At 38.4% G+C, this 27,759-nt stretch overlaps 1 protein-coding gene across 2 annotated transcripts in view; it reads right to left on the reverse strand.

Annotated features, from left to right (window-relative positions):
* Positions 1-24,041, reverse strand: part of MED13L (mediator complex subunit 13L) — a 291,272-nt gene extending 267,231 nt beyond the window's left edge. For both annotated transcript variants that reach the window (XM_065904933.1, XM_065904932.1), the window contains exon 1: positions 23,909-24,041. In XM_065904933.1, coding sequence (XP_065761005.1) covers positions 23,909-23,980 — 72 coding nt within the window. In that variant the 5' untranslated portion in view covers positions 23,981-24,041. The remainder of the gene's footprint in view (positions 1-23,908) is intronic.
* Positions 24,042-27,759: the final 3,718 nt, after the last annotated feature.

Here is a 27,759-nt window from a genome sequence, read left to right on the forward strand (position 1 = left end):
TATCATTTATGTCTCAGTCGAGTAGCTCAGGAGGTAGCAAACTAGGGCCTGCAGGCAGGCCACTCGTTTTGTAAATGAAGCTTTATCAGTACACAACCACACCACGCATTGTCTATGGCTGCTTCCACAGCACAACCACGCAGTTCAGCCTGAAGTAATGAACCCTCTGGTTCTCTAAGAAAAAGTCTGCTCATCCCTAAACTAGGATAATATACACAGGCAAATATGACAGTTAAATTATAAGTAAGAAGCACCAGAATTATCCTCCCACCATAAACAATCAGAAAACCAGACCGAAAAAAAAAAAAGAAGAAACTGTTTTCAGATACTGGACGGCAGACAACACAAAGGTAGAATCTCTGAGGTAAAGAAAACCAAAGAAGCAGGTCCTATAAACTCTAAGGTAACTAGAATATGTTAAAGTAGATCAGCAGAAAAGAGAGAGTTTATGCAGAAAGAGTTCCAGAGATCTGATAGGGTCTCTTTTGAGGTGTTTCTAAATACCAAGTTACACATTTAAACAAAATTCAACAGGCACCAGGCAACCAGGAAGTTCAGTGAACTCAGAGCATATAAACCAGAAGCAAAAAGAAAATCAAAATATATACAATTAAACATCTGAAAACCAGAGATAAAAAGGAAAATCCTCTGCAATGACAGGCAGGTTCTTTACCACCAGTGCCACCTGGGAAGCCCCAAAAAGAAAAATCTTAAAAGCTGTCAAGAGGGGAAAAAAGAAACACATTACATAAGCAAAAGCAAACAATATTTACAACAGATTGCTCAAAAGAAAATATGCAAGCAGAAAATAATGGAACTTGGGACTTCCCCAGTAGTCCAGTACTTAAGAATCTGCTCTTCCCATGGGTTCAATTCCTGGTTGGTTAACAGGGATCCTACATGCGACATAGTTAAAAACCAAACAAAAAAAAACAATGGAACAAGCTGAAAGACAAAAAGTCTCCACACCTATAACTCTAGATCAAGCACAAATCTTTAAAAAAATGAAGGTAAAATATCAATTTTATTTTTTAGATCAACAAAAGCCAATGGAATTGTACTTTAATAAATGTAACTAGAATAAGCGCTTTTTAAAAAGTTCTTCTGCTACAAGGAAAACTTATCAGATGGAGACCTAGATCTACACAAAAGAATAACAAGCTCCAGAAACAGTCAATATATAAATATAAATCATGTATTCTCATTTTGAAATTTCCTGAAAAACTAATTAACTGTTACTTTATAATGGATCATGGACTGGATACTGGCTATAGAAGAAAAATTTAAAACAACAGAACAAAGGCCGAAGGAGAAAGTGGATATATACTGTTCCATTAACATAAATGAAAAAATGCACTACTTGGAGGCAAACTGTAGTAAGCTAAAGATGCATATTATAAACCCTTAACCAGTTCTTAAAAACTAAAACAAAGAAGCATATCTAATAATGAAGACAAAATGGACTCATTCCAAAAAAAAAAAAAAAATACTCAAAATAACCCAAAAACAAGGAGAAAAAGAAAGAAAATGGATACAACAGGGAAAAAGCCAAAATAGCTGATTTAAACCCAATCATATCAATACAATTATACAATTAAAAGACACTGATTCTCAAAATGGATAAAATATTTAAAGGTCCAACTATATTGCTCACAAGAAAAGCACTTAAAGAGTGAAATGACGTAAAAAGGTCTATCAGGCAAGCATAACGTAAGAAAACCAAGTGACTACATTAATACCAAAGTTGACTCCAAGAGGACTATTACTAGGACTAGAGAGAGAAATTTTATAATGATAAAAATGGCAATTCTTCAAGAAGACATAAATCCCAAATGTGTAGGTATCTAATAACAAAACTTCAAAATATATGAACCACAATATATATATGATATATCTAAAAGGAGAAATTGACAAATCCAGAATTATAATTGGAGACTTCAACAGGCCTCCTCTCAGCAACTGATAAAACAAGTAGACAGAAAATCAATAAGGATATAGAAAAATGTGAATACTATCAACCAATATAACCAAACTGACATTTATAAAACATTACAACTCAACAAAAGACTACACATTTTTTTTTTCAAATCCACATGGAACATTCACCAAGAGAAACCATATGCTGGGCCATAAAATAAATACCAATGTATTTTTAAAAGCTGAAATCTCTGAAGAGAATTAAATTAGAAATTAACAAAGTATCTCCAATGCTCCCCTCCCCCACAAATAACTTTTAAATAATGCACAGGACCACCTCCTGCCAAAAAAAACACAAGGGAAACTAGAAAATCTTTTGAACTGATTATGACAACAAAATATACTGAAATATGAGGGCTACAAGTAGAACAGTGCACAAAGAGAAATCTGTAGTGTTATATATTCACATCAGAAACGAAGAAATGTACAGAACTGCTCTAAGCTTCTTCCTCTGGGAGCCAGAAAAGGTGTAAATTAAATAAAATGCAAATTGACAGAAATAATAAAGCAAAGAAATAAATGAAATATAAAACAGACTAACAACAGACAAATCCAATAAAATGAAAAGCTGGTTGTTTTAAAAGATCAATAAGATTGACAAACTTCTCACTACGTTAATCAAGAGAGGTTAAAAAAAAGACAAATTACCATTATCAGGAATGAAAGATGAGAAATTACTCCACATCATAAGGACACTCTAAAGATAATGGAATTACTATAAACAACAGTATGTCAATAGTTAAAACTACTTAAATGGACTATTCCTTTGCAACAATTACAAAAGTAACACACACACCAAGACCTAAATAGCCCTTTATCTATTAAGAAATGGAAATCATAAATTAAAATCTTCCCTAAAAGAGTTCTCTAAGGCAAGATGGCTTCACTAGTAAATTCTATTCAAACATCTAAGGAAGCAATACCACCAGTTCTACACAAACTTTAAAAAAACAGAGGGACTACTTATCAATTCATTTTTAGGAGACCAACATTACTAAGACCAAAGACATCACAAGAAAAGAAACCTACTGTCAATATCCTTCACGATCATAGATTTAAAAATCAGTAACAAAATATTGGCAAATCAAATCCAACATTATATAAAAATGATAATACAGGAGTTTATTTTGGGTATTAAACTTAGTAGCATTAGTTTGAAAATCCATCAATGTAATTTCAGTCAAATTTAGTTCAAAAACTCATCAATAAAATACCCTATATTAACAAAACTTGTGATCAACCCAACAGATACAGAGAAAACATTTTACAAAATTCAACACCAATTCATAGCAAAAAGATTAAGCAAACCAAGAATTAAAGGAAACTCTCTCAACCTGATGTACATTCTTAATACATTTCTATTCAACTCTGAACTATAGATCCCTCCCAATCAATGCAATAAATAAAGGAAAAGAAAAGGCATACAGATTAGAAAGGTGTAACACATCATTTTTATTCACAGACAATAGCATCATTTACATTTACAAAGATTAAAGGACTTCAGAAGAGCTACTAAAATTAATACAGTTGACCTTCAACAACATAGGTTTGAACTGTGCAAGTACACTAAAATGCAGATTTTTTTAATACTACAGCACTACATGATTCGTGGTTAGCTGAATCTGTGGATGCAGAACTGTGGATATGGACGAACCATGGGTATGTAGGGCTGACCATAAGTTATGGTCAGATTTTCAACTGTGGGGAGGGTTGCTTCCTATAACCTTCATATTGTTAAAGGCTCAACTGAGATTGAATTTAGGGAATTTACAGTTTGCAGGATAAATATTGGGCTTCCCAGGTGGCTCAATGACAAAGAACCCGCCTGCCAATGCAGGAGACATAAGAGACGCCGGTTCGATTCCTGGGTCTGGAAGATCCCCTGGAGAAGGGCATGGCAACCCACTCCAGTATTCTTGCTTGAAGAATTCCATGGACAGAGAAGCCTGGCGGGTTACAGTCCATAGGGTCACAAACAGTCAGACACGACTCAAGAGACTTAGCATGCATGCACAGGATAAATATACAAAAGTTCACTATATTCTATCAATACAAACTAGCAGCGAACAATTTAAAAATAATATTTAAAAGCAATGCCACTTATAACAGCATTGAAAAATATGAACTACTCAGAGGTAAATCTGATAACATGTTACAGATGTGTACACCAAAAACTACAAAAAAATGCTGAGAGAAATTAAAGATCTAAAGAAATGGAGAGGTAGAACATGTTTATGGATTAGAACATCTAAAACTGTTAACCTATCAATTCTCCCCAAGTTGATCTACAGAGTCAACCAGACATCAACCAAATCCCTGCAGTTTTTTTTAATAAATTAACAGATTGATTCTAAACCTTATATTGAAATGCAAAGTACTCAAGAGAGCCAAAACAATTTTGAAAAAGAACAAAGTTGAGAGTTTATCCTGATTTCATGATATACAATACGATTTCAGTAATCATGACTTTGTGCTAGTGGCAGAAGTAGGGAGATCAAAGGAATAGAACATAGGGAATTCCCTGGCAGTCCAGTGGTTAGGACTCCTCTCTTTCCCTGCCAAGGGCCCAGGTTCAACCCCTGGTTGGGGAACTAAAACCCTACAAGTCACGCTACACACATACATTCAATACATTCAATAGATTTTTGATAGGGATAGGGAAAAACATAAGTCTTTTCAACAAATAATGCTGGAATAACTAGATATCCCACGAGCAAAAAGAACTTCAACCCTTACCTCACACCACACAAAAAATTAACTCAAAATGGATCACTTAACCACAGACCTAAACCTAATAAAAAAACACTATGATACCTCTGGAAGAAATCATAAGAGAAAATCTTTGCTACTCTGGAAGAGCAATTAGAACTCATACATAGCTGGCTGCAATGTAAAATGGCACAACCACGTTTTTAAAGTTGAGCAGTACTTAATAAAGTGAAATCTGTATTTCCCACATGATTCAGCAAATGCAGTCTTGGTTGTTTACAGAAATAAAAACATATGCCCCACATAAAAAGCAGTACATGAAAGTTCATAATCATCAATAAATGAATGGATAAGCAAATTGTGGTGTATCAATACACAGAACTACAGCTTAGCACTAAAAAGGAATTATCTACTTAAGAAACAATATGAAGCCACACAAAGGAGACTATATACTGTATGATTCCATTCATAAAATATCCTAGAAAAGGCAAAATGAGTCTACAGTAACAGAAGATCAGTGGTTGAATGGAGATGGGGGATGGTTTCACAGACTACACATTCATCAAAACTCATAAATCTGTACTGCTTAAGATGGGTAATATTTTACTGTACATAAACTATACCTCAATTAAGATAATAAAAAATGTATGTATTAAATGAAAGAAACATTAAAAAATCTCTCAAAGGAAAAAAAATCTATTTTTAATATAGCTAAAGTAACCATATTGTGTATCTCCAATATAAATGAATCTCTTTTACAAAGTATACAATATTTTCAAAAAAACTATTTTCATGCCTAACTATCTATATCAGGTCACTGATTAATGATTTATATTTATTAAACTTAATTAAAAGAGAACTCTTATGAAATATCTGGGAACTATTTAATGAAATTCATTAGTGACATTGGGATGATTTCTTATCCAACTGCAATAACAGACTAGAAATAAAAAATTTATGTTACTTTCTCTGTATATCAGAGACTGTTAGCTGCCTACCCAAGCATGAATGGCTCCTTCCTCCACAGTAACACACAGTCCAATGCTGGGGAAAACAATGTGCTCACTTGAAGAACTACATTTCCCAGCCTCCCTGAGGTTAAGTATGGCCAGATGTGTTCTAAAGAACTTCCTAGAAGTTTCCTTTAAAAGGAGGGGTGTGGCGCTCCTACAGTCCCTTCTCCTTCCTATCTAGAAGGTCACCAGGATGACTAGAGCTTGAGAAGCCGTCTTGGACAACATGCTACTTGCGATAAACAAGAGATGATGGAATAACAAGAAAGGGCGAGCCTGGGTCCCTAGATGACTGAGAAGTAACCAAGCCAGTTCTGAAATGCTGCCTCCAGGTTGCATGTATGCAAAACAGGAAATTTCTACCTTGTTTAAGCTACTATTTTTGTTTTGAAATAAGCACATGATTATGTTACTATAATAAATCATTTCTGATGAGCATTTCAGCAACTGGTTTTTCATTTTCAAAAAAATTTTTAGTGAGGTGATGAGTTTTTTTGAGACTATACAGTAACCTCGGTTTTTTATCTTGCCCAGTCATTGACCAAAGCAATAAACCACCCTGATTTTTCAACTAATTCTCTATTTGGAATAAAGTAGTCTAGGAGGATTAGAGAAGGAAATGGCAACCCACTCCAGTATTCTTGCCTGGAGAATCCCAGGGACAGAGGAGCCTGGTGGGCTGCCGTCTATGGGGTCGCACAGAGTCGGACACGACTGAAGCGACTTAGCAGCAGCAGCAGCAGTAGCAGTCTAGGAGGAAAAAAAAACAAAAAACCTGCCTATCTATGGGAAGAAATTTTAAGCTGCGTTATTACTCCATTAATCTCTGATGAAACTTTTTAAAAATGTAAACTGTGTTATCACTCCATTAATCTCAGGCAAATCTATATGCTCCAGTGACTTCTACCTTCACGCTTATGCTAAATTATATGGTGTACACTGTTAATTTTTAAAAGGCTCAGAAAAGAGAGAGACCAATAATGTCTGGAATACCTAGGAAGAGCTTCACAAAAACTCTAAAAGGATTTAGACAAGAAAAGAAAGAAGAGCACACAATACAATGCACTAGGTTAAGTGCTCAGGCTTTTAAGTCAGTGACTTAGCTCCATGGCTGGCTGGCTGTGTGACCTAAGGCAAGTTACTATAATCTGATTCAGTTTTCTTATCTGAAAAATGGGAACAGTAGTATCTATCTCATCAGGATCTTGATGAGAAAATTTATGTAGCTGGCAAGAAGTTAAGCAATTCCAGGCATTCAGTAAGCACTTTTACAGCAAAAGTTTTGACATGAGAATGTGTGCAATATGTGAAGATCTAACCTGAAATAAAGATGCCTGTTAGTGAATGGTTGGAAATTTTAAAAAGAAAAAGAAAACAGAAGGCTTTCTAGAGATTAAATGCTTTTGAAAAATAAGAAAATTCACAAAATATGTATACCTGTTTGCATAAAAACATTCTCATAACCTCATTAGAAATAAAGAAACTGAAATTTTAAATACTGAGATATTTTCTGCTCAGAGTATAAAAATTTAAATAAGTTTCACAACAAGTGAGGATGGAGGAATTGGGCATTTATATTATTGCCCAAGGAAATATAAACTGATACATCTTTCTGAAGAATTTATGGTTATAACTATCAAAAATGCATAACTACTTGTTACAGAAAATACTGAATTGTAATATTTCTCACAGTTGATGGTTAAATAAACAGTGCATCTGAACCTGTAAAACATGATACAACCACTTAAAAAAATAACAATAGTGAGGTATATCTAAATTTACTGAGTCGAAAATATTTTGAGACTTTGATTCTATGACTTTAGTATTTTTTAAATGTTAAGTTGAAAAGTATGTTGCAGGAAAAATGGGAGAATTAGCTCCCACCTGTAATTTTTTTAACTACAAATACAACCAACTTCAACAGAATGCATAAACAAACTGTGGTACAAGAGTAAATGATAACTGCACATTGTTCGAATACAGTATTAAATAAAAAGGTAAGTTGCAAAGGAATACAGTTCATTTATAAAAAGTTCCAAAATCCAAAACTATGTACATGTGTTTATATATATATATATATATATATATATATAACACTAAATTCACATGATTAGAACTTTGTTTAAAAACAGATGATGAAAATAAAATCCAGAATAGTTACCTCTGAAGGGATAGAAAACAGAATGAAAAGAAATCATAGGACTTCACAAATGATAAAATGTTCTTTTTCTTACTCTGGGTATTAGGTACATGGCTGTTCAATATATCATGATTGTTTGTATCTTATGTACAATTTATACATGCTATTATCTAATGAAAACAATTTTGCAATTGCCAGTTTATAAGCACACAAACATATTTTTTAAAAACCCAGAATGATAAAAAGTAACCTGGAATGATAAAAAATTAAACAACTGGTAGTTATCCCTACATGGGGAAGGGGAACCTCCTGTTAACAATATTGAATTACTAAATTATAAAATTAATTAAATTTATAAAATACTTTTCTCTTTCAAATTATAATTATGAAAATGGTAACCAAATGGAAAATGTTATTGCACACAGCTGAATAAAGAATTGTATTTACCCTGTGATTATATCTTTACCCAAAAACTGCATGTTAACAAGAATAGAAAAGTTGTGTGTATCTAACACACACAGATCTAATGGTGTGTCTGGATTACGTAGGCACTTTATGCAGTTTTAATTTCTTGGAAGTTTTATTTCTTGGAAATATTTTGTATTTCATTAGTACGACCTCACTTGGAGAGAAATCACAGAAAAAGGCAACTGCGAGAAAGCCAACTCTCCACCTTCAGGGTAGCCAAGTTAAAAAATCTACCCGCAAGGGAAGGCTGAAGGAATTACAGCCAGCTGACAATGGATAGCACGTGCTGTGCCAGTAAGTGCACTCAGAGCAACTGGAGAGGGTCCCCCACAGCACGGAGACTACAGCAGAAGGTTCTGAAGTGCATGCGTACATTTCAGCGCCTAGCTGAGAACCGGGGCCGCCAAGTCACAGTGCAGCGGGCAGGGAGAGCTCCGGAGCACTGGGAGTGCAGGAATGGAATGTGCTGAAGGAGGAAAGGGGTAGGGAGCGACGGGCAGAAAGTGAGGGGCGAAGGGAAAACTTTTCCCAGCGTGTGAGGCAGGAACCTGACGTGGCATAACAATGATACTCTCAGTATCTATAAAAATATTGTCCAATCAGAAACCTAAGTGCTGAGGGAAGAACAGAATGATAGGAATGAAAATTTAAATGAACCCAAAATCAGAATAAAGAAGAGGTGCCAAAGATACACAGTGTTGTGGTCTTTACAACTATCCTCTTTAGTCTATCCACTTTTGTGGTCTTTACAACTACCCTCTAGTCTATCCACTATGCTAGTTCCTAAAAACCGGCAGTTTCCACAAAGGCAAAAAGAAAAATAGTGGTATAATCGTTTTCATCCTCCTACCAATAATATCACTAATATGAAATTAATATAAAGAAAACCTTTAAATCTTAATATAAATAAAACCTTTAAATAAAAAACTAAGTGAAAACCACCCAGAGCAGATTTACAGAGGGAAAATGTAACCTGCTTTCTGAGCTTACCACCATTACAAGCAGAAGCATTATGTAACAAATGCTGATAGAGTCACCGCTGTTGGGGTACACCCCCATCTATTTTCTTTTCTGTCAGAGTTTCTCCACACCCATTTCTGATCATCAACATTTCAAGAGCTCTTCCCCTACCAAAATATTCTTCATTCCCACCTACAACCAACCACCATTCATCACCCACAACTCTCCACCCAGTCTACCAGTCTTGCCTTCTCCTTTCTTCCCCACCTTTTTAATTCACCCCCCTTGCTCCTAAATCTTATTCTCTATTTAGGAGAGAAATCTTGTTCCCTCTGCCTAAAGTGTTTTCTGAAAATAGGCAGGTTATAAAGGCTAATGTTTGTTTTTACTTTTTTCCCACTATCTCTTGTCTTTCTGCCCCCAGCTCTTGTCCCTAATTAATTTTAAAACTGTAACTTCCATAGGGCATAATTTAATAGTAAGAGCCCAGGCTCAGTGAATACTTGCATATATATATATATATATATATAACCATGATCAAAGCATAGCTCTTTTTAACAACTATACCTCATGGATGCCGCTAACAGTTCTTTGTTTTGTATAAACAAGAACACAAGTGCTATAAACCAAGAGTATTTGTTTGCCATTTGATTCCTCTCCTATGACAAAATTTGGTAACCAACTTCTGTCAATTCTACCTTCAAAATATTACTTGACACCATTTCTCTCTCTTCATTCCTACTGACCCTGCGTCATTTCTCAGATCCAGACTATTCCAAGAGCCGTCTCTCTGCCTTTGGGGTTTGTCCGCTACTACAGCTGACACGACACAGAGCCCACAGGAGTTTTCTCTCTGAAACATAAATCTGGTCAGGTCATTACTCTCCTCAGAACCCTTCAGGCACTCCCTTGTGCATACAGAATAAACATCGAGCTCCTTCATGTCATCCAATATAGCATCAAACATCATCTTTCAGGCTTGTCTCCTATCTATTATAAGCATTAAATAAAAATAAGTAAACTCAACAAAAGAATAATTTCCAAGGGTATCTAGAAATGAATTCTTAATGTATTATGTATGTAATTATTTATGTAACTGATAAAATTTATTTATCTCAAGCACATACTATTACCTCCAAACTCAACTTTTACAAAATAACTAAAGTTCTATCTACCTAATGTGTTAAAACTGAATTTTACTATTTAAAATATTTTTATTTTCAATTCCAATGTTAAAATGTAAGGTGGACCACAAGGATTCTAAATCAACAGTTATCTTTTAAATGAATGTTAACCCATATCGTTTTCCATGGAAAACACATTTGTTTTCCATCTAGACTATTTCTTGAGTTCACCATATAAACTATCAAACCAGGCTACTCATCTTAACACAATTATTAGAAAAGTTTCCTAAAAACAAGTACTTCTTCTTCAAATAAAATTTATAAAATTTACTAAAAAAAGACAGTTTTATTAGCTTACACATAGCAAAGGATGGGTTCTCATGAGAATCAATCTGCTGTGTAATTAAATGTTATAGGATCTTGCAGACAGACTCAAGAATAGCACCATCTGTCTGGGTTACAAAGTTCGGTTTTACCATATCACCAAACAGCAACAAAATATTATTTTCATACGTATCTCAAGTAATTTACAGACAACTAAAGAATTTATCTATTTGGGATCACAACACTAGATTCAATCCATACCCATGATAACACTTTGGATGTAAACCAATACTCTGAAAAATGTTTTTAGTAACTTAGACTTATATTTCAGAAGGTAAACATTCATGGTCTTCAGTAGCTACAATGTAGATTTACGCTGTGGTATAAATTCTAAATGTTAAACTGTTCAGGTGTTAAATACATCTGTAAAATTTTAAAGTGCCTGTTATTTGTTTAGGATAATATCATTTAAGTAAATTTTCCCCAAATATCTACAGATCTAGAATTACACTGCCACACTTTTTGACAGGATTTCAGTTCTCATTTTTTAATATGAAAAGTATTTTTTAAAGAGAAATTATTATAAATAAAATCATCTATGTAACATGAAAACCATAGGAGCAAAGCTGATTGAGAAAACTCTCATGATATTCCTGAATTCAAAAGCAGAAAATAATCCTTGCCACTGCAACTCAATCTAAATAATACAGGCATGCCTGCTACAGATCAAACATCCTCTGCACCACCTCCTCTAACACTGAATGTTAAGGGAGACCGTGAGAAAGTAAAATCCTAAATAGGCATGTAAGTGCTAATCTTTGCTGCCTGTGGAAGAAGCTACTGAAAGAACACGCCTGGGACGATAGACGGCTGTGAGTGTGTGTGTGTGTGTGTGTGTGTGTCGCCTGGGACGATAGACGGCTGTGTGTGTGTGTGTGTGTGTGTGTGTGTGTGTGTGTGTGTGTGTGTGTGTGTGTGTGTGTGTGTGTCGCCTGGGACGATAGATGGCTTCGTGTGTGTGTGTGTGTGTGTGTGTGTGTGTGTGCGCGCGCGCACTTAGTCGCTCAGTCATGTCCAACTCTTTGTGACCCCATGGACTGCACCCCACAAAGCTCCTCTGTCCATGGGATTCTCCAGGCAAGAATACTGAAGTGGGTTGCCACTTCCTTCTCCAGGGGATCTTCCCGACCCAGGGATCAAACCTGGGTCTCCCTCACTGTAGGCAGACACTTTACCACCTGAACCACCAGGGAAGCCCACAGTTGACTACGTGGGCAGCCTCAAATGAGTAAAGCAACACCAAGGGGACAAAGGCAAGTTATTTTGGTCTCAGAGGCCAAACTTTCTGTTACAACCTAAAGAAATTGTCTCAATGGGATACTTTATTTATCCTAAGTCTTTTCTTTACAATTATTTCAGTTCAGCCCAAATTGAGGAGGCTGCCCACGTGGCTCAGTGGTAAAGAATCTGCCTGCCAATGCGAGAGACACGGGTTCAATTCCTGGGTAAGGAAGATGCCCTGGGGAAGTAAATGGCAACCCACTCCAATATTCTTGCCTGGGAAATCCCACAGACAGAGGAGCCTGGTGGGATACAGTCCATGGGGTCGCAAAAGAGTCAGACACAACTCAGCGACTAAACAACAACAAGCCAAAAATGAAGCTCAAGAGGATAGATAGCTGATGTTTGCTAGACAGACACAGACAGAGCACAACTTACAATTCTATTCCTCCTCCTGTGATAATCCGCCTTGATCCCCAGAAAGCAAAAATGGCACTCTCAGTATCTAGTCCAATCAACGGACCACTAAATCCACCTCCACTGAAACTGTACTGAAACAAACACACTGAAGCACCAGACAGAGAACCTGGAAGGCAACTGTGCAAGCAAGGGAGGAATCTTGGCATATATGCACAGCGTGTGCATTCAGATGCAGCTGGCCCTGGAACTGCCTGCCCTGCAGAGTGGAAAATTCATGTGTGACATCACAGTCAGCTCTCCTTGTCCACGGAGCTCAACCCATGGAACAGGTCGCATAATACTATAGTCTTTATTTATTGAAATACACCTAAATATAAATGGACCCATGCAGTTCAAACCCATGTTGTTCAAGGGTCAACTGTAATGGCCAAAAGCAGAGTTCTTCCCAGGACTTGCTCATCACCAGTAAAACCCCCTTAAGAAGGTACTATATTGCTGACATAAGCAATAATTTAGAGCAAAAAGCAGAACCAAGAGAAGAGAAAAGACACTGACCAAAGAAGTATACTTTAAAATAAGACTTTTCAGGACAGCTGACTAAACTGTCTCTAAAAGAAATTCCAAAAGAAAAAGACCAAAAGATACTAGACAATGGCATCAATATCTGATCCATTTCAAAGGAGTCTACTTTGAAGAAAGCTTTTCATTTGGGCAGATGTGTTCTAGTGTGACTAGCTCAAAATTAGTTTTGTAATTGTGAAGTGTACGACTAAAGGAGGTGACATTTGACCTACTTAAAACAACCATTAAAGGAAAATAAAAACAAAAATGGTTGATAGTAACAAGAACATCAAGTAAAATGCAAAATTTTTAACTAAAAAAAATTTTACATGTTTATTCAGGCTCAGGTTCTGTATCTTATAGTATTTGAACTTAAAAAGCACTCAAGCTACAACTGAGATTGTCCCGCTTCCTTCATATTTATTCATTTCTTATACCCTCACAGCTTTTATTTCTCAGGTGTCTTACTCTCTTCCCAGTGCTAATCCCATCACCTGGGTTCTTAATACCATTTCCATCCTGATTGTTTCATTGATTATCAACTACTCTTGTATCTTTCATTTTTCTTTCCATCTCTCTACTACAATTGCTCCTAACTTACAAACACAAATAAGGCTCTGGTCTTCTGAAAAATTGCCTTTATCTACCTTTCAGTCTCTTACCCTTCCCGCTCCCATATCACCGTTTGTTTCACAATCAAGTTTCTTCAACTGTAAAGTGTACCATTTATTCATTTTGCAAGCTGCTGTAATCCAGGTTCTGCCCAAACAGGAAACATCCGCATCTTCCTCTCCTTAACTCTTTCCTTCAAGGTCCACCACAATTGTCTTTGAAAATTACGATTATTCCTTCTTTACTATATTCAAGACTTGAATGTCTAGTCTTCATGAGAAGTAATTCTAGACCAAAATTTAATTTGTTTTAAATGCACAAAATTTAAAGAATGACAGGTTACACAGTTCAACAATTCCAATTTGTCTATGTAAGAGAGCAATCCTAGAAAGGCTTTTAAACATATTATTAAATGTAATACCATTTAACACATTTGTTTTTCCTCAATTCATTTCCCATAATAGTTTCTATATCATCTTGGATTATCTCCCACTTTTAGTTTCATATCCCATCTGCTCATTTAAGATTCACGTCTGTCCAGTTTCTGAAATATTTGTCACTTTAGTCATTAGCATTTCGCGTAATATAGCACTCTTTTTTTAAAGTTCAAAACTGAATTACTTTAGAAATCTGATTATTTTAACATCACCACTACTTAACCTAAATCAGTCTGCCCACACTTCAAATCTTCCACCTAACAAAAAGCAGATTTCAGTAAGCTTTTGTACTGTTTTTTAAAAGGGAACCAAGACCATAAATTAGAAGTGCTCTCCTATATACCACTTCAGAAAATATTCTAAAGGACAGACAGAGTTGACAACTGAGCTTCCAAATATGCAAGCTTTCCATCCCCCTCCAAGAAGCCATATCCATTAGTTCCTTCAAGACCCAGTTTAAAACAGAAAAAAGTTTTTCTGGTTGAGTTACTATGCTATCTGTTCATGTTGCTCTCCCTCTGCACTTACCATATACAGTCTTATAGAAACTAAATATCAATAGTATATGCAGGTCTTTATCCTACATATCAAACCCTTTGTTGTTTAGTTGCTAAGCCAGCTGTCTCTGACTCTTTGCGACCCCACGGACTACAGACCGCCAGGCTCCTCTGTCCACGGGATTTCTTAGGAAAGAAAACTGGAGTGGGTTGCCATTCCGCTCCAGGGGATCTTCACGACCCAGGAATCAAACTCACATCTCCTATATTACAGGCAGAGTCTTTATTACTATTCCCTAGGGAAGCTCATTAGCCCTTCTGTAAACTCAAGCCAGATTTCAAGCATTTCTGATGTATGTACATTATTTGAAAATAAATTATATACGTCCTAAATTTCTCAAGCATCTGTTGTTTAGTCACTCAGTTGTGTCCGACTCTTTATGACATGGACTGCAACACACCAGGCTACCCTATCCTTAACCATTAAAATTCAAAAAAACTGTCTAAATACTAATTTATTAGTTACCCTATCCAACCTCACCCCCAATTCCCTTTGCCCTTCACTGAGGCTCACAAGTGCTCATTTATCGCACAAAGTATCAAGTAGAAAAGATTGTCTTTAAGGGTGAACTGAAGGAAAAAAGAGAAGGGAAAAGCTAAGGCGCAAAGATGACACCACAGAACCTGTTACTACTCCCCGCGTGTTGAGGAGTAGTACTTCAGCAGAGAGGGAGCGGCAGCAGACGCCCTCAGAAAGCAAAGGGGAAGCTGCTGAGACCCTTGTTCCCAAACTGCTGCTCTTCCCGCTGGGGAGAGGCCACCCTCCCCTCTCCATGCCCTCTTCAAGCCTCTCTTTCAGACAGCAGTCCTCTCGTACCCTTCAAACATGCCCAGAGTCTGGGTGGGCTTCATTCCCACTGCCTGGAGCTAAGATGGGTTTTAGGGAGGGCCTGCTTTGATGGCTGGGGCTATAGTCAGAGGAAAGGTACTCCTAATAACCTAAACTTTCCCATAAAAATACTCCCATAAATAACATCTGAGTACTATAATACAAGTAATTAAGTACAATACAATAGGCTAACCATCATTTGTAGCAACAGAATTAAGGGTAGGTTTTATTTAAAAGCAAACTTACGTACAAATTAACTTTTTCTAATATTTAGAATGCGGCAGACCACTACATGTAAAATTCTACACTTTGGATAAAACTTAGGACAATGTTCATAATCAACATGACTAAGACTAAAACTACAGACTGGGGCAGAGGGGCTTTCCTTCCTTCAACAAGGTCTAAACAATATTTTTAGATGTCGCCACATTATTAAATGGAAAATAGAAACCGGCTGGCAGTTGAGGATATATACTTTGTTCAAAACAAAGTAAGGGTTATGACATGTGTGTCACACTAAAATGTGATTTAGTCTTTAAAAAGAAAAAGATATTTATTAAGTACTATTTCTGACATTCCCTGAGACAAATCTCAAAATGTTAATAGAACTGCTATTTAAAGTTCAAAGAGCACTCTGGAGCTGCCAAGGAATTAACAGCTTAAACTACCAAATAAGAGCCACAGTTCAATCTCCAGTCCCAGCCAGTCAGAGCTCAGGGTTGGCAGAGCAAAATCACTCAGCTTATTAAAGACACACTGTGCAACCTGAGAATCATATACACAAATGAAAAGTTGTGACATCTAAAGACGGCTCACTTATAAAGAAAGACACAAGAACAATTTAATCTTCTGCTCCCCTCAAAAAGCACAAATTCAATATAACTGCCATACTTAAAACAAGTAATTTTGCTGTTCCACTTCCTGGCTAACTGTCTAGGGTTACTCTATAACTTTAGTTGTAATTTGCCAGAAGACTCTTCCTATTAAAAAACATTATCTAGTCATCCAAAGTGCTTTCCTTAAAAGATACTCAAAATGATTTCTCACACCTCCTGACTTCCGTATTTCCATCAAGTTTATAGGAGAAAATGAGGCAAAGAACCATTATGTGACCAACCAGATATAGTCATTAGTTTAAAAAAAAAAAAGGAGGTGGGGGTTTGAATACCACTCAACTTTCCCTATTACCAAATTACTATCCATTTTACTGAGCTCATAGAAAGTAATCTTATAACTGAAGATTAAGCAAAAGCCTTCTTACAGGATACTTCCTAGAGAATGAAAATGAAGGAATTTTGAATCAAATCTCAAACAAAATCTCCAACAGCAATCTCTATTAGATTGCTACCACCTTACACAAAATCTTAATAGGAACCAAATTCCTACTCCTTTGGGGTATAAGCATGCATCTCTTGATCAGCTGGAAATTTTTTTTAAGAAAGATTTTCTAGAACTCATCTAAAATATTACCAAGCAACAGTACATACAGCCTAAACAATGTATGTTGAGAACACAGAGCTGAACAGCTAAATAAACTTCAAAAATAATAACAACATATTGTGATCAGGGCCTAAATGGGTAATGAGAACTCCCTTACAAAACAAGGTGGAGAAGAGAATAGTTGTCCAGTCATTTATTTATTCATTCATTCCAGTTAACCAGCATTTAACTATGAAGGGAATGCAAAGATGGCTTAGACAGGGTCACAGCCCTACAGAAGTTCATATGATTATCAGAGGTAGACAGAGAAGGTATATGGAAGCAGCAAGAGTGACAACTTCGATCTGTGGGAGTCAAGGAAACCTTCACAGGGCGGTGACACGTGACCTACTTAAAGATGAGGAGGCCTGTGCCAAACATATACATGTGCAATAAAACTAGGAGTTGGTTCCTGAGTTGGACATACGTATGTTTTTCCTTATTTCTCTTTAGGACATTAATACACAATCTTGTGAACTGCCAACACAAAATGCTTTTTCACACCTATTTTACTCTTGAATACCTTACTTATTAACTCTCAAATTAAGCACAGATGGACTGTGGGAACTTTATGCGTCATGCAAAAATACTTCCTCAGAAATATATCAATGATGGGAGCGAGAAGAAGGATCATGGTTTTCATGCAACTTAATACATTTTATGTGAACAATCTTTGTAATTTCCACTCAGTATTATAAAGAATTCTATGCACAATTAATGATATATTTTATTTGAAACAAATTATTTCTTCAAATTTAATTTTAATACCAAATGTCTTAAATATATCCAATTAATGTAGTGATTTAATACAAATCAAGACAATTATTACAGTAAAGAGATCTAGTGAAGATTGAGAAAAAATGCTTACCTGAATACAAATCAAGACAATTATTACAGTAAAGAGATCTAGTGAAGATTGAGAAAAAATGCTTACCTGAAAATTTACCTAATTTGCTTTATCTTCCCCCTTTTCATTTTTTCTTAAGTTACAAATTTAAACAATGTAAAATAAATGCACAAGTGAAATTTTAGAAGAATCAACTCAGGATGTTCCTTTAACAGTAATGGAATTTCACTGTACTTGGAAGAAGTACAAAATGCAGAAAGCTGTCAATCAGGGCTCTGTGCTATTTCACAGTAGTACAAATGCAGCTTTAATAAGACTACCACAATTCATCTAGAATGAGAAAATAAACATTCAAAATATACATAATAAACTACAGAGTATGGAAATGCCAATGGAGTAAACATTCTCCCTTGAACACCATTGATTCTTCTAATTCTCATCTAGAAAGAACAACAACAACAAAAAAAAAACCCCCTCATCTTTCTTGACTAGAATCCAAATGTACTCTAAGACATTTATTTTATTAGCTTAAAAAAGGAAAACAACTTTATTCCAACCAACATAACTAAAACATGTGAATATAAATGCAAGTAAAACAGGAGTTCCTAAAAGAAAACTATGATAACCAAGTTATGACAACAGAATCCAATCTATACTACAGATGATTTCAAAAATTAAGTAACAAAGTAGTACGGTGGGGGAGCTGCCTCTGAAATAAACACCAATCACATATTAAAAGCATTTAAAACTATTTTTGTGTAAACTAAAGCAAAGATAGAAAACCATGCTGATGTACATAAGTGACTTTATACTCAACAAAAATTGAGCACACATACATATTTCATTCATGCAAATGAACATGAATTTACAATTCCTCGTTTATGTTAATATTTACCAAGATTAATGGAAAATCATCTCCCCTATGTAATGAAGTGAATTCCCCCAACAGAACAAAGCTAACACCTTCAAATCTTTCGAATAAACAATGAAAGCACATACTATAAAAGGAAATTATCTGAACTGGATAGAAGTTAAATGACTCAAGAGAGAAGGAAAGTCCGAAATTCCAATACACATTACAACCATTGATTCATTAATTCCAAATCTTTAAACCAGTCGTATGAAGAAAAATGTGTGCCTGCAAATTTTTTAACTATCCCCCACAGCACATTTTTAGACTACCTACCTAATTACCTCACTTTGCAATGCACTAAATGCAATTTCTTGAAATAGCAGTGTTTATACAATGACAAAATAGAAATTCTGGTAGCCACAACACAGTTTGTAAAGCAAGTTAGCACATAACACATTTTAAAAAAAGGACACTAAAAGAAACGCCACGGAAACTCTTTTTCTCCATTTCTAATAAATGGCTGCAATGCACAACTCAGTGATAACATCCAATATTCCACCGTATTACTAATCCTCATAAACTTTGTCTAATCTCTCACAGTAGCTAACGTCTGTGAGATGAATATATCATCCAGTTTCAAAACAACAATAAATCAGTACCTTCTACTACTATTTCAAAGGAGAAGATTATGCTTTTCCTCTACTGAAAACAAATTAAAACACTCAGAAAAATATCTAGTCTGGGAATTCCCAAGCGGTCCAAGGGTTAGGACTCTCTTCCAGTACATGGGTTTGATCCCTGGTCTGGGAACTAAGATCCAAGTGGCCAAAAAGAAAACAATCTAGTCTATCTCTGAATCAAACTTTGAGAAAAAGTTGAATTGTTTATTTCAAAAAATCCAGATAAGTAATCTTAATACTATTTACACTGAATTTTACCTCAATTTTAAATAACTTAAACATTACTATAGAATATGCCTATCTTTTGCCAATATATAATATATAGACTATAGTATAAAGTGGTAACAGGGTATCTTTCTTTCTTAAGCAGAGAAGACCTTTGAAAATGTTTGATGAATACAATTAACTCAGAACTAACTAGGCTAAATTAGCCTGTGAACAAAAAAGATGAATGAATCTTTCCATGCCTAATTAATATAAGCCACTTCTGTAACTTAATGTTATTTAAAGAATGCCTTAAAAGGTTGTTTTTTCCCCCAAATACCTAATACAGTCACAAAAAAAATGACCAAAATATTCCAAAGAAAGTGCTAAACTACATAAGCACCTGGCATAAACTCAACACTCATTGTCCTAAGGTACCCCCTGCCTTTATTCTCACAAAGCAGCAGCCAAAACCTAACTTCCTCTCAATGAACTCTTCAAGCAATAACACAGCAACACATGTTGTAGCATACAAGTCCTACGTACATTATTTTCTCTTTAAAATTATGAACTCATCACATGTACAAATGGCTCTTTAAAACGGTCCAGTAAACTGCTACATTATGCCTTAAATTGCTGTCTATTATGTACTTAAAAATATTTACTAGCAATTGGAGGTTAATACAACTACTACCGGGTAAGCAATTACTGCTATGAAAAATATATAAATACTGTAATACCATGTGATACTAACAACAAAATGCTAAACAGAAAACAAACATTAGCAAATTATAAATATTTTCATTAAAGAAAATGAACCATCATGAAAAAAAGACGCTTCACATGTAAATACTAACACTGGAAACTCAGATGAAAAAATACTCTATATAAAGTATTGGCATTTGAGAAAATTAATCATTCCTTCTTCCTCATTTTCAACTGATGGTCCTCCCCATCTGGTTCTAACTCAAAAGAATAAATCTCAAAGTTTCTACAACTATCTTCCCTCTCTGCAAAAAAATAAAAATAAATCTCAAGAAAAAAGAAAGCAGGTCAATGAGAGATTACTGTAAAAATCTTCAAATACTGAATGAGTGGTACTTAATAGGAATCATGTACTAATGTGTATTTCAATTTAGGAAGGAAGAATTTGATACCATCCCCCAACTACCCCATAGTTAGGAAGATTCTAGGCAAACAAAACAACATGAATGTGGGACATACATAACTAAGAATTAAACTGCCCTATGTCAAAGAGTATATACTTTTATGAAGTATATATATACTTTATGAAGGACATAAAACTGCTTTTCTCTGTATCATCTTGAATAAGAAACAGGAACAAAAGTAAAGATATACTTACATCTGGAAATTATGTCTTTCCACAAGGATGAGTTGACATCCCATAGGGCATTGGTACACTCTCCAAAAGGGCAGATTTAACACACTTAACTGAATTATAACTGAGTGAATACATAGCAAGAGTCTCCCGGAAATGTGATGGACAGCATGAGAAAACAGTTCTGAGTCACAAAGGCACAGTCAGGAATGCACTTAATGCAGTAGCTACAAATCTCACAACTGCAAGAATAACTCATATCTTGTATGCACAATGTCATTTTTCACGTGTTAGGAAAAGGGGGAGGGGTTGACAAAGAATTTAGGAAATATGATGATGCCATGCAGTAGAATATCAGAAAACAAAGTAAGTAAAGGACTAACAAAAATCTTAAGGCACCTGACTGCACAAATCAACTTCTGCTAAGTCAGGTGAATACCTTGAGGTAACAGAAAGTGGGTGAGTCATTAATGTGGTACAGAACTTTATCAGCTCTAGCTTATACTTCAATCCACATTAATAAGAGTATTTAGGTAAATTTTCTATAAGCAATACTTTTCTCTGCTCAAAAAACTACAGGTCAAAAAGAAAACTATATGCTAATATTATGTACTAAGAGTTTTTATAATGCATGCTTTATTCTGAACAGGTGATGATTTTATCCCCTTTGGAATTAATTATTCTATACAATGTATTTTAGGCAATATATTTTTGATATTCCAGGTTGCTGCTGTATCTGATTTTCAAGAAAATGCTCAATTTGGAGCAAGAAAAATTTACAGTATCAGCAGCTCTTTAACAGATTTGTAATTTTTTAATAACCAGCTATCCAACCTCCATCTATAAAAGCACACAGACATTCCATAGTCCTTAAAAAAAAAAAAAAGGCATTTCTGCATTTCAAAGTTGCTACCTAAAGAATAATTCTGGTTTAAAAAAGTATACTCAAAAATCAATTCCTGGTTTAAACACAAACCTTTAGAAAGTCAGAAAGCACAGAATCCTCTCCTACAAATTGTTTCTCCAAAACAATATTAAACATCTTTAGCAACATTATCATTCTTAAGTTTAAAAAAAAAAAAGGATAAAAAATGATATATACTAAAGTCTGACTACACATGTATTTTCATTCCTACATGAAAGGTACTGTATACAAAATAGTCACATATATACAAGCCATTATCAGTCAGCATGATATATGGTAATTTGGGGGAATCTCTCCTCACTAATACTGATCTACTTGGTTATTTTAATTTCCTGATAAAGTGTCAATGCGGCCACCAGTCACCAAACCAAAACCACTTAAATGCCCCTTAGCCAAGGCTCGCTAGCCTATTCAAGTCCCTGAGAACCTGAGTGATACTAAACGAGAGACTGAGAGAAGAAAAGAGGCGGCAAGGGGAAGTTACCACAGGACTGAAAGGGAGAATCACAACTTGTAACTGAATGTTAAGATTAAATAACCGAATAAAAATGTTGGGAGGAAAAAAACTGACCTGCTATTACTACAGTAAAAGCACAGATACTATGTCACTCGGTCTCAGTAGGTAAAAATCGCTTGTCTTCATTTTTTTTAATCTGCACAATGAAATATACTTAATAAAGCTTCCATTTGAAAAGTTGGCAAGAATTTGTATTTCTCCACAAGTCTCAAAGGGGAAAAAAAAAAGCATCTCTGCTACCCATAATTAAATGTAACTAATTACAATTTGAACACTAAATTATGTATCCAGTGTAAACAAAGATTAAGAGGAAATAAAGCTCTATGTACAGCATAGGTTACGGAAAACAATTTCCAAAATGCATGTTCTCTAAAAGCAGTCCCCCAAAAAGGGTACACCACTTAAACAAAGTTGGGGTTTTTTTTAAGTCTAAATTAAACAAACCGTTCAGCCAATTTTCCAATTATATTCCACGCTTGAAACATAATTGCCTTACATCTGTTGACAAATCTTTGCTCAATATTTAAACAAATTCGTAGTCTCCCGGGCACATAGCTATACATACAGTAATTCATGCACAAAGCACATATTTAAAGACCACTCACTGCAATTATTAGCCTAAACGCCAGGTTTAACAACGTGAATGTTTTCAGAGCTAGGTAATACGACCCAATAAAAAAAAAGCAAAGATGGCATTTACCACCAAATGTCACTGCCACCGCCAGGAAAGAGTTGCTGGAACCCTATACATTTTTAATTTCGATGAATCTAGACGCCGTCGTCGGATGCCAGGCTTCCAGGAGAACAATTGACACCCTAACTGCTTCAAGATTAAGGCAGGCGATTCAAATCCGAAGGAAAAGTTGTCAATTATCAGAGAGAGAGCGCGAGAGAGGCGAAGGCAGATAAAAGCGATGTTATCAAACCGCCCAGCTTGTTGCTGTGTGTGTGTGTGGATTCGTTGTGAGCAGAGAGAAAACAGTTTTTAAAAGACACAGGAGGAGAGAAAGAAGAAAAAGCTTTCTCCACCTTCCGTCGGCTCGGTGCAATGGCTTTAAGGCTCTCCAGCGTAGTAAGCCCCGAGAGGCAGGCGGCTGTCGATGTTTACAATCGCCGGAGCTTCGGGTGCAAGAGTCCTTTACTGACACAATCGCATTCAATCAACTGTTTTTGGGCGAAATTGCAGGTGTCATTATGGAATTTTTTAAAAAATTCAAAAGGCGGGCGGGCAGCCGATCCGACACAAGGGAGGGGGGGGAGCTGCTTATCGCAGGCGCGGGCAACACAAGGCAAAAGCCTGCCACATTTAGGGGGGGAAAACGGGGGGAAAGGGAGGGGAAGGGGAGTGCGACTTAACAGAGGGTGGGCGTTCGAAGTGCGACCCAGGATCCGCAGCTTTGAGACTTCCACATGCAAATTCCACGCCGAGCGCCGCGCTCACAAATGATTTTTAAAGAGCCAAATAAACACTGGATGGGATCCAAGGCGAGGGAGAGACGATCCAAAAGGGGGAGAATCGGCAAGAGGCGAACGGCGGGGAGAGGCGAGGGAGGGGCGAAGTCCCGGCGGCGGGAGGAGAAAGTTGGTCGGCGGCGGAGGTCGACCCCCCCCACCCCACAGCACAGCCCCCTCCCCGCAGCCCGGCTACTCACCAGCGAGAAGAGGTTGGAGTGACAATCCTCCAGGCTCGCCCCGTTCGCCACCCAGTTCGCTGCCGCAGTCATGATCCTCCGCGAGCCCGGCCGCCAGAGCGGGGCATGTCGGAGCGAGGCGTCCGAGGCGAGGCCGGGCCGGGCGGCGGCGCCTCGCCGGGAAGCGTGGGGCGGCCCGGCCGCCGCCGCCGCCGGGGGAGGTCGCGAGGGCCGGCGAGCGGGCGGGAGGCGCCGCGGCGACGCCGCGCCGGGGGCGGCGGGCCCGGGCCGGCGGGGGGGTCCGCGGCGGCCGCGCGGCTCCTTCCTGCTCGGGCGGCGGCGGCGGCTGCTCCCGCGGCGGCGGGGGGCGCTGTCCGCGCGGCCCGGCGCCCTCCCCGCCTCTCAGGGCCGCCGCTGCCTCCCGGGCCGGCGCTGCGGGCCGGCCGCCGCCTCCGCCTTCCCTGTTCCTCAGCCGCCGCCGCCGCTGCTACCGCCGCCGCCGCCTTGTTTATCTCCAGCCACCGACTCCCCCTCAGCCCCCGCCGGCGCGTGAGGGGAGGCGAGCCCTGGAGTCGCCGCCGCCGCCTCGGAGCCGCCGCCGCCGCGGAGCGCGAACTCGCGAAGGGGGGGGTGCGGACGAAGCCAGCGGGCGACCCCGGCAGCCGAGCGACGTCCCCTCCTTCCTCTTCCTCCCCCACCCCCCCCTCCTCCCCAGTCAGCCTCGCTTCTCCTCCCTCCCCGGGCTCGCTCGCTCTGACAGCAATGGCGGCCGCCGACCGCGGCTCGGCCCGCCATTGGCTGGCGCCTTGTCACGTGACGGGCGCCGGCCGCACGGGGGGAGCACTGGAGGGGGAGGGGGAGGGGCCGGAGCGGCGGCCGCGGCTGTTCGCTGGCGGCGCTGCTGAGCCGAGTGCGGCTGGATTCTCCGACGGAGAGAGGGAGGGAGACGGAGACAGAGAGGGAGAGAAAGAAGTGCGGGCGGCGCGGCTCCGAGGCGGGCGGGCGGGCAGTCAGCCGCCGAGCTGGCCGCCCCGCGCCCCGCCCCCTCGGGTGCACGAATCTTTGCTGGGCGCGACCGCGAGCCCCGGAAACGCCCGTGGCCGTGGCTGTGGAGGTCTCCGGGCCCCTTGCCTGTGCCCTCGATCGCCCCGGCCGACTGGGTGGCAGAGGCCCGCCATGGGCCAGACAGCAGATCCAAGTGCTTCGGGGTGTCTCCTCGAGGTCTCACTCCGTGGTCCGCGTTCTGCAGATGAGAAAACCGAAGCACAAAGAGATTAAGTCACTTACCTGAGGTCGCTCAGCTGGGAAGAGGAGGGGGTGAGATTCGAACCCCTGCACTCAGGCACACAGTGAAGCAAAGCTCTTGCATTAAGATTCTTATGCCTAGCCCAGGAAGTGCTTACTGTGTACCATGCACTATGCACTGAATCCAGAAATGCCTTTTAAGCCCTTACTCCTAGGCGCTGTGTGCACTTTGCATGCATACATGCATGCAGAAATGCTTTCTGACCTCTTGCTTTGTGCCAGGATATAAATATATGTATATTTTAAACTACCAGACACTACTGGGCTGGATTTGGAGCAGACCTTCCCGCCTGGCTCCATTCAGTCAATAACCAACATTTCCCAAGCATAACAGCGTGGGAGTTCAGAGAAATGCCAGTATAAGGAGGCTCTTTATCAGACCTCAGAGTTCATGCTCCGCGCGAAGGTGGGAAAGAGATAACTTATTAACAAGCCCGCAAACGTGGAAAAGCCAGGTGGATTGGATTAAAAGAGGGACGAATGGAAAACAAGAAAGAAGCAATGTAATAAAAGGAGAAGAGTATTAGATATATGAATTGAACTTTGGAATTACCACAAATTACTGCTAAAGCAAAACTCAGGAGCAGCATGTTATAATGTGTATTATCATGACTGACACTATGTTTAACCCAGTAACACTATGTTATAACGAATGTACCTACATTATTTCACATAGTCCTCAGAACAACCGCATTAAGATACTGTTTTTATCCTTAGGCTGTAAGCCAAAGCTCAGAAGTGCAGTGACACCTCCAAGCTCTCCAGTTAGTGAGCGGCTCAAGCCCAGGTGTATTTGGCTTTAGAGCCCAAGCCTGAGTCCAGAAGGTTCTGTCAACAAGTGCCTATAGATGACTCTGGCGCCCATGGTTGTATTACCTTGACCACCACAGTTTAACTCTCTGAGCCTCATTTCCCAGTCTGTCAGAGAGGTCCCAGTTGCTGACCCACTGACTTCAGACCAATTTCATGCATTTCTATTAAGATGTATTGATGAAAATGTTTGGGGGGGGGGGGCGGGGAAGAGCATTTTATCAACATGCATGATGTTACTTGGGTCTGAAAATCAGACTGATGGTCTATCATATCCAGGTGTGTTTCTATGCCAGGAGGCTTTCATCTTACGTACCTGGTCACCAAATTCTCATTCTTCAGTTTTTTTTTAGTCTCCCAAAGCAACCTAATCAAAAAATGAGAAAAGGACATGGACAGTTTACAGAGTAGGAAAGACATGTTGCTCTTAAATATATAAAAAGATGTTCAGCCTCACTTGTTGCAGTGGACAGAATGTTTGTGTTTCCCTAAAATTAATCTGCTGAAACTTTCATTCCCAGTGTGATGGTATGTGGAGATAGAACTTTGGGCAGGTAATTAGGTCACAAGGGTGTAGCCCTCATGATTGCAGTAGTTCCCTTGTATGAAGAGACAGGAAAGACTTCCAGCCTTCAAACTCTCTCCCTCCCTCCTTCTCTCTCTCTCTCTCTCTCTCCCTGCCTACTTTGCCCTCCCCCACCTCAACTGGCTCTGCCCTGTGGAGACATAACCAAGAAAAACGTTCATACCAGGAACCAAATTGGCTAGCACCTTGATCTTAGACTTACCAACCTCCAGAACTGTGACAAATAAATTTCTCTTGTTTAAGCAAGTCAGTCTATGGTAATTTGTTGGAGCGGCCCAACAAGTGGACTGAGACACTCTTCATAAGAAATACAGAAATTAAAGCTATAATAAGTATTGACAATATTTTAAAAGCTTAGGCAATTGTGAAGGGAAGCAGAACTCATACATGCTGTCTGTGGGAATATAAATTAGCACTGCAACTTTGGGTGTCAATTTGGAAAAGAGCAAAATTTATAATGCACCTTCCGTTTGACCTAGCAATTCTGCACAGATGTGTAAAGACCTATAGAGCAAGGATGTGAACTAAAGCCTCTTTGTAAAAAACAACTTCCATGTCCATTTGGGGAGTAGTGAACAGTATAATTTAATCCCATGCAGCCAGTAAAAATAATGAGTTAATGCTATGTATACTGATACAGAATAATCTCAGAAAGAGATTATTAATTGAGATATCCCTGGAAGGTTGCACCAGAGACAATGGTAGTATCAGTTCTCTCTGGGGATAGAGAGAGTAGGGAGAGAAATCACTTTTCACTGTTTTGCATTTTTTTAGCCAAATGTGTATATTATCTATTCAATACAGTAAGTTTTAAACAACACAAATCAATAGATAAAATTGGAATCAAACTTTGCAATCAAATAAAAATAAATAGAAAGCAAATAAAGCAAATTGGGAGAAAAAAAGAAAAGAAAACCTCATCTAGGGAGATCTCTTCGGCTGTCAAAGCGAAAGCCCCAGAGTGGAAAAGAAAAGGCCAGAAGTGCAGTGTGCAATTGCCCCAGCAACATGAGTAACAGAATGAGGACCCAAGAGAACTCGGTTCTAGTCTCAAGTGGGCCCCTGAGCAGCCCTGTTATCTTAGACAAGCCACCCGACCCCTCTGGGTGTCTCCTCCTGTGCGAAAAGGCAGCCCAGGTGATCCTCCATGCCAAGTCATTTCTAGCAATGA

Source organism: Muntiacus reevesi, chromosome 13, assembly GCF_963930625.1.
Source record: "Muntiacus reevesi chromosome 13, mMunRee1.1, whole genome shotgun sequence".
Classification (NCBI taxonomy): Eukaryota; Metazoa; Chordata; class Mammalia; order Artiodactyla; family Cervidae; genus Muntiacus; species Muntiacus reevesi.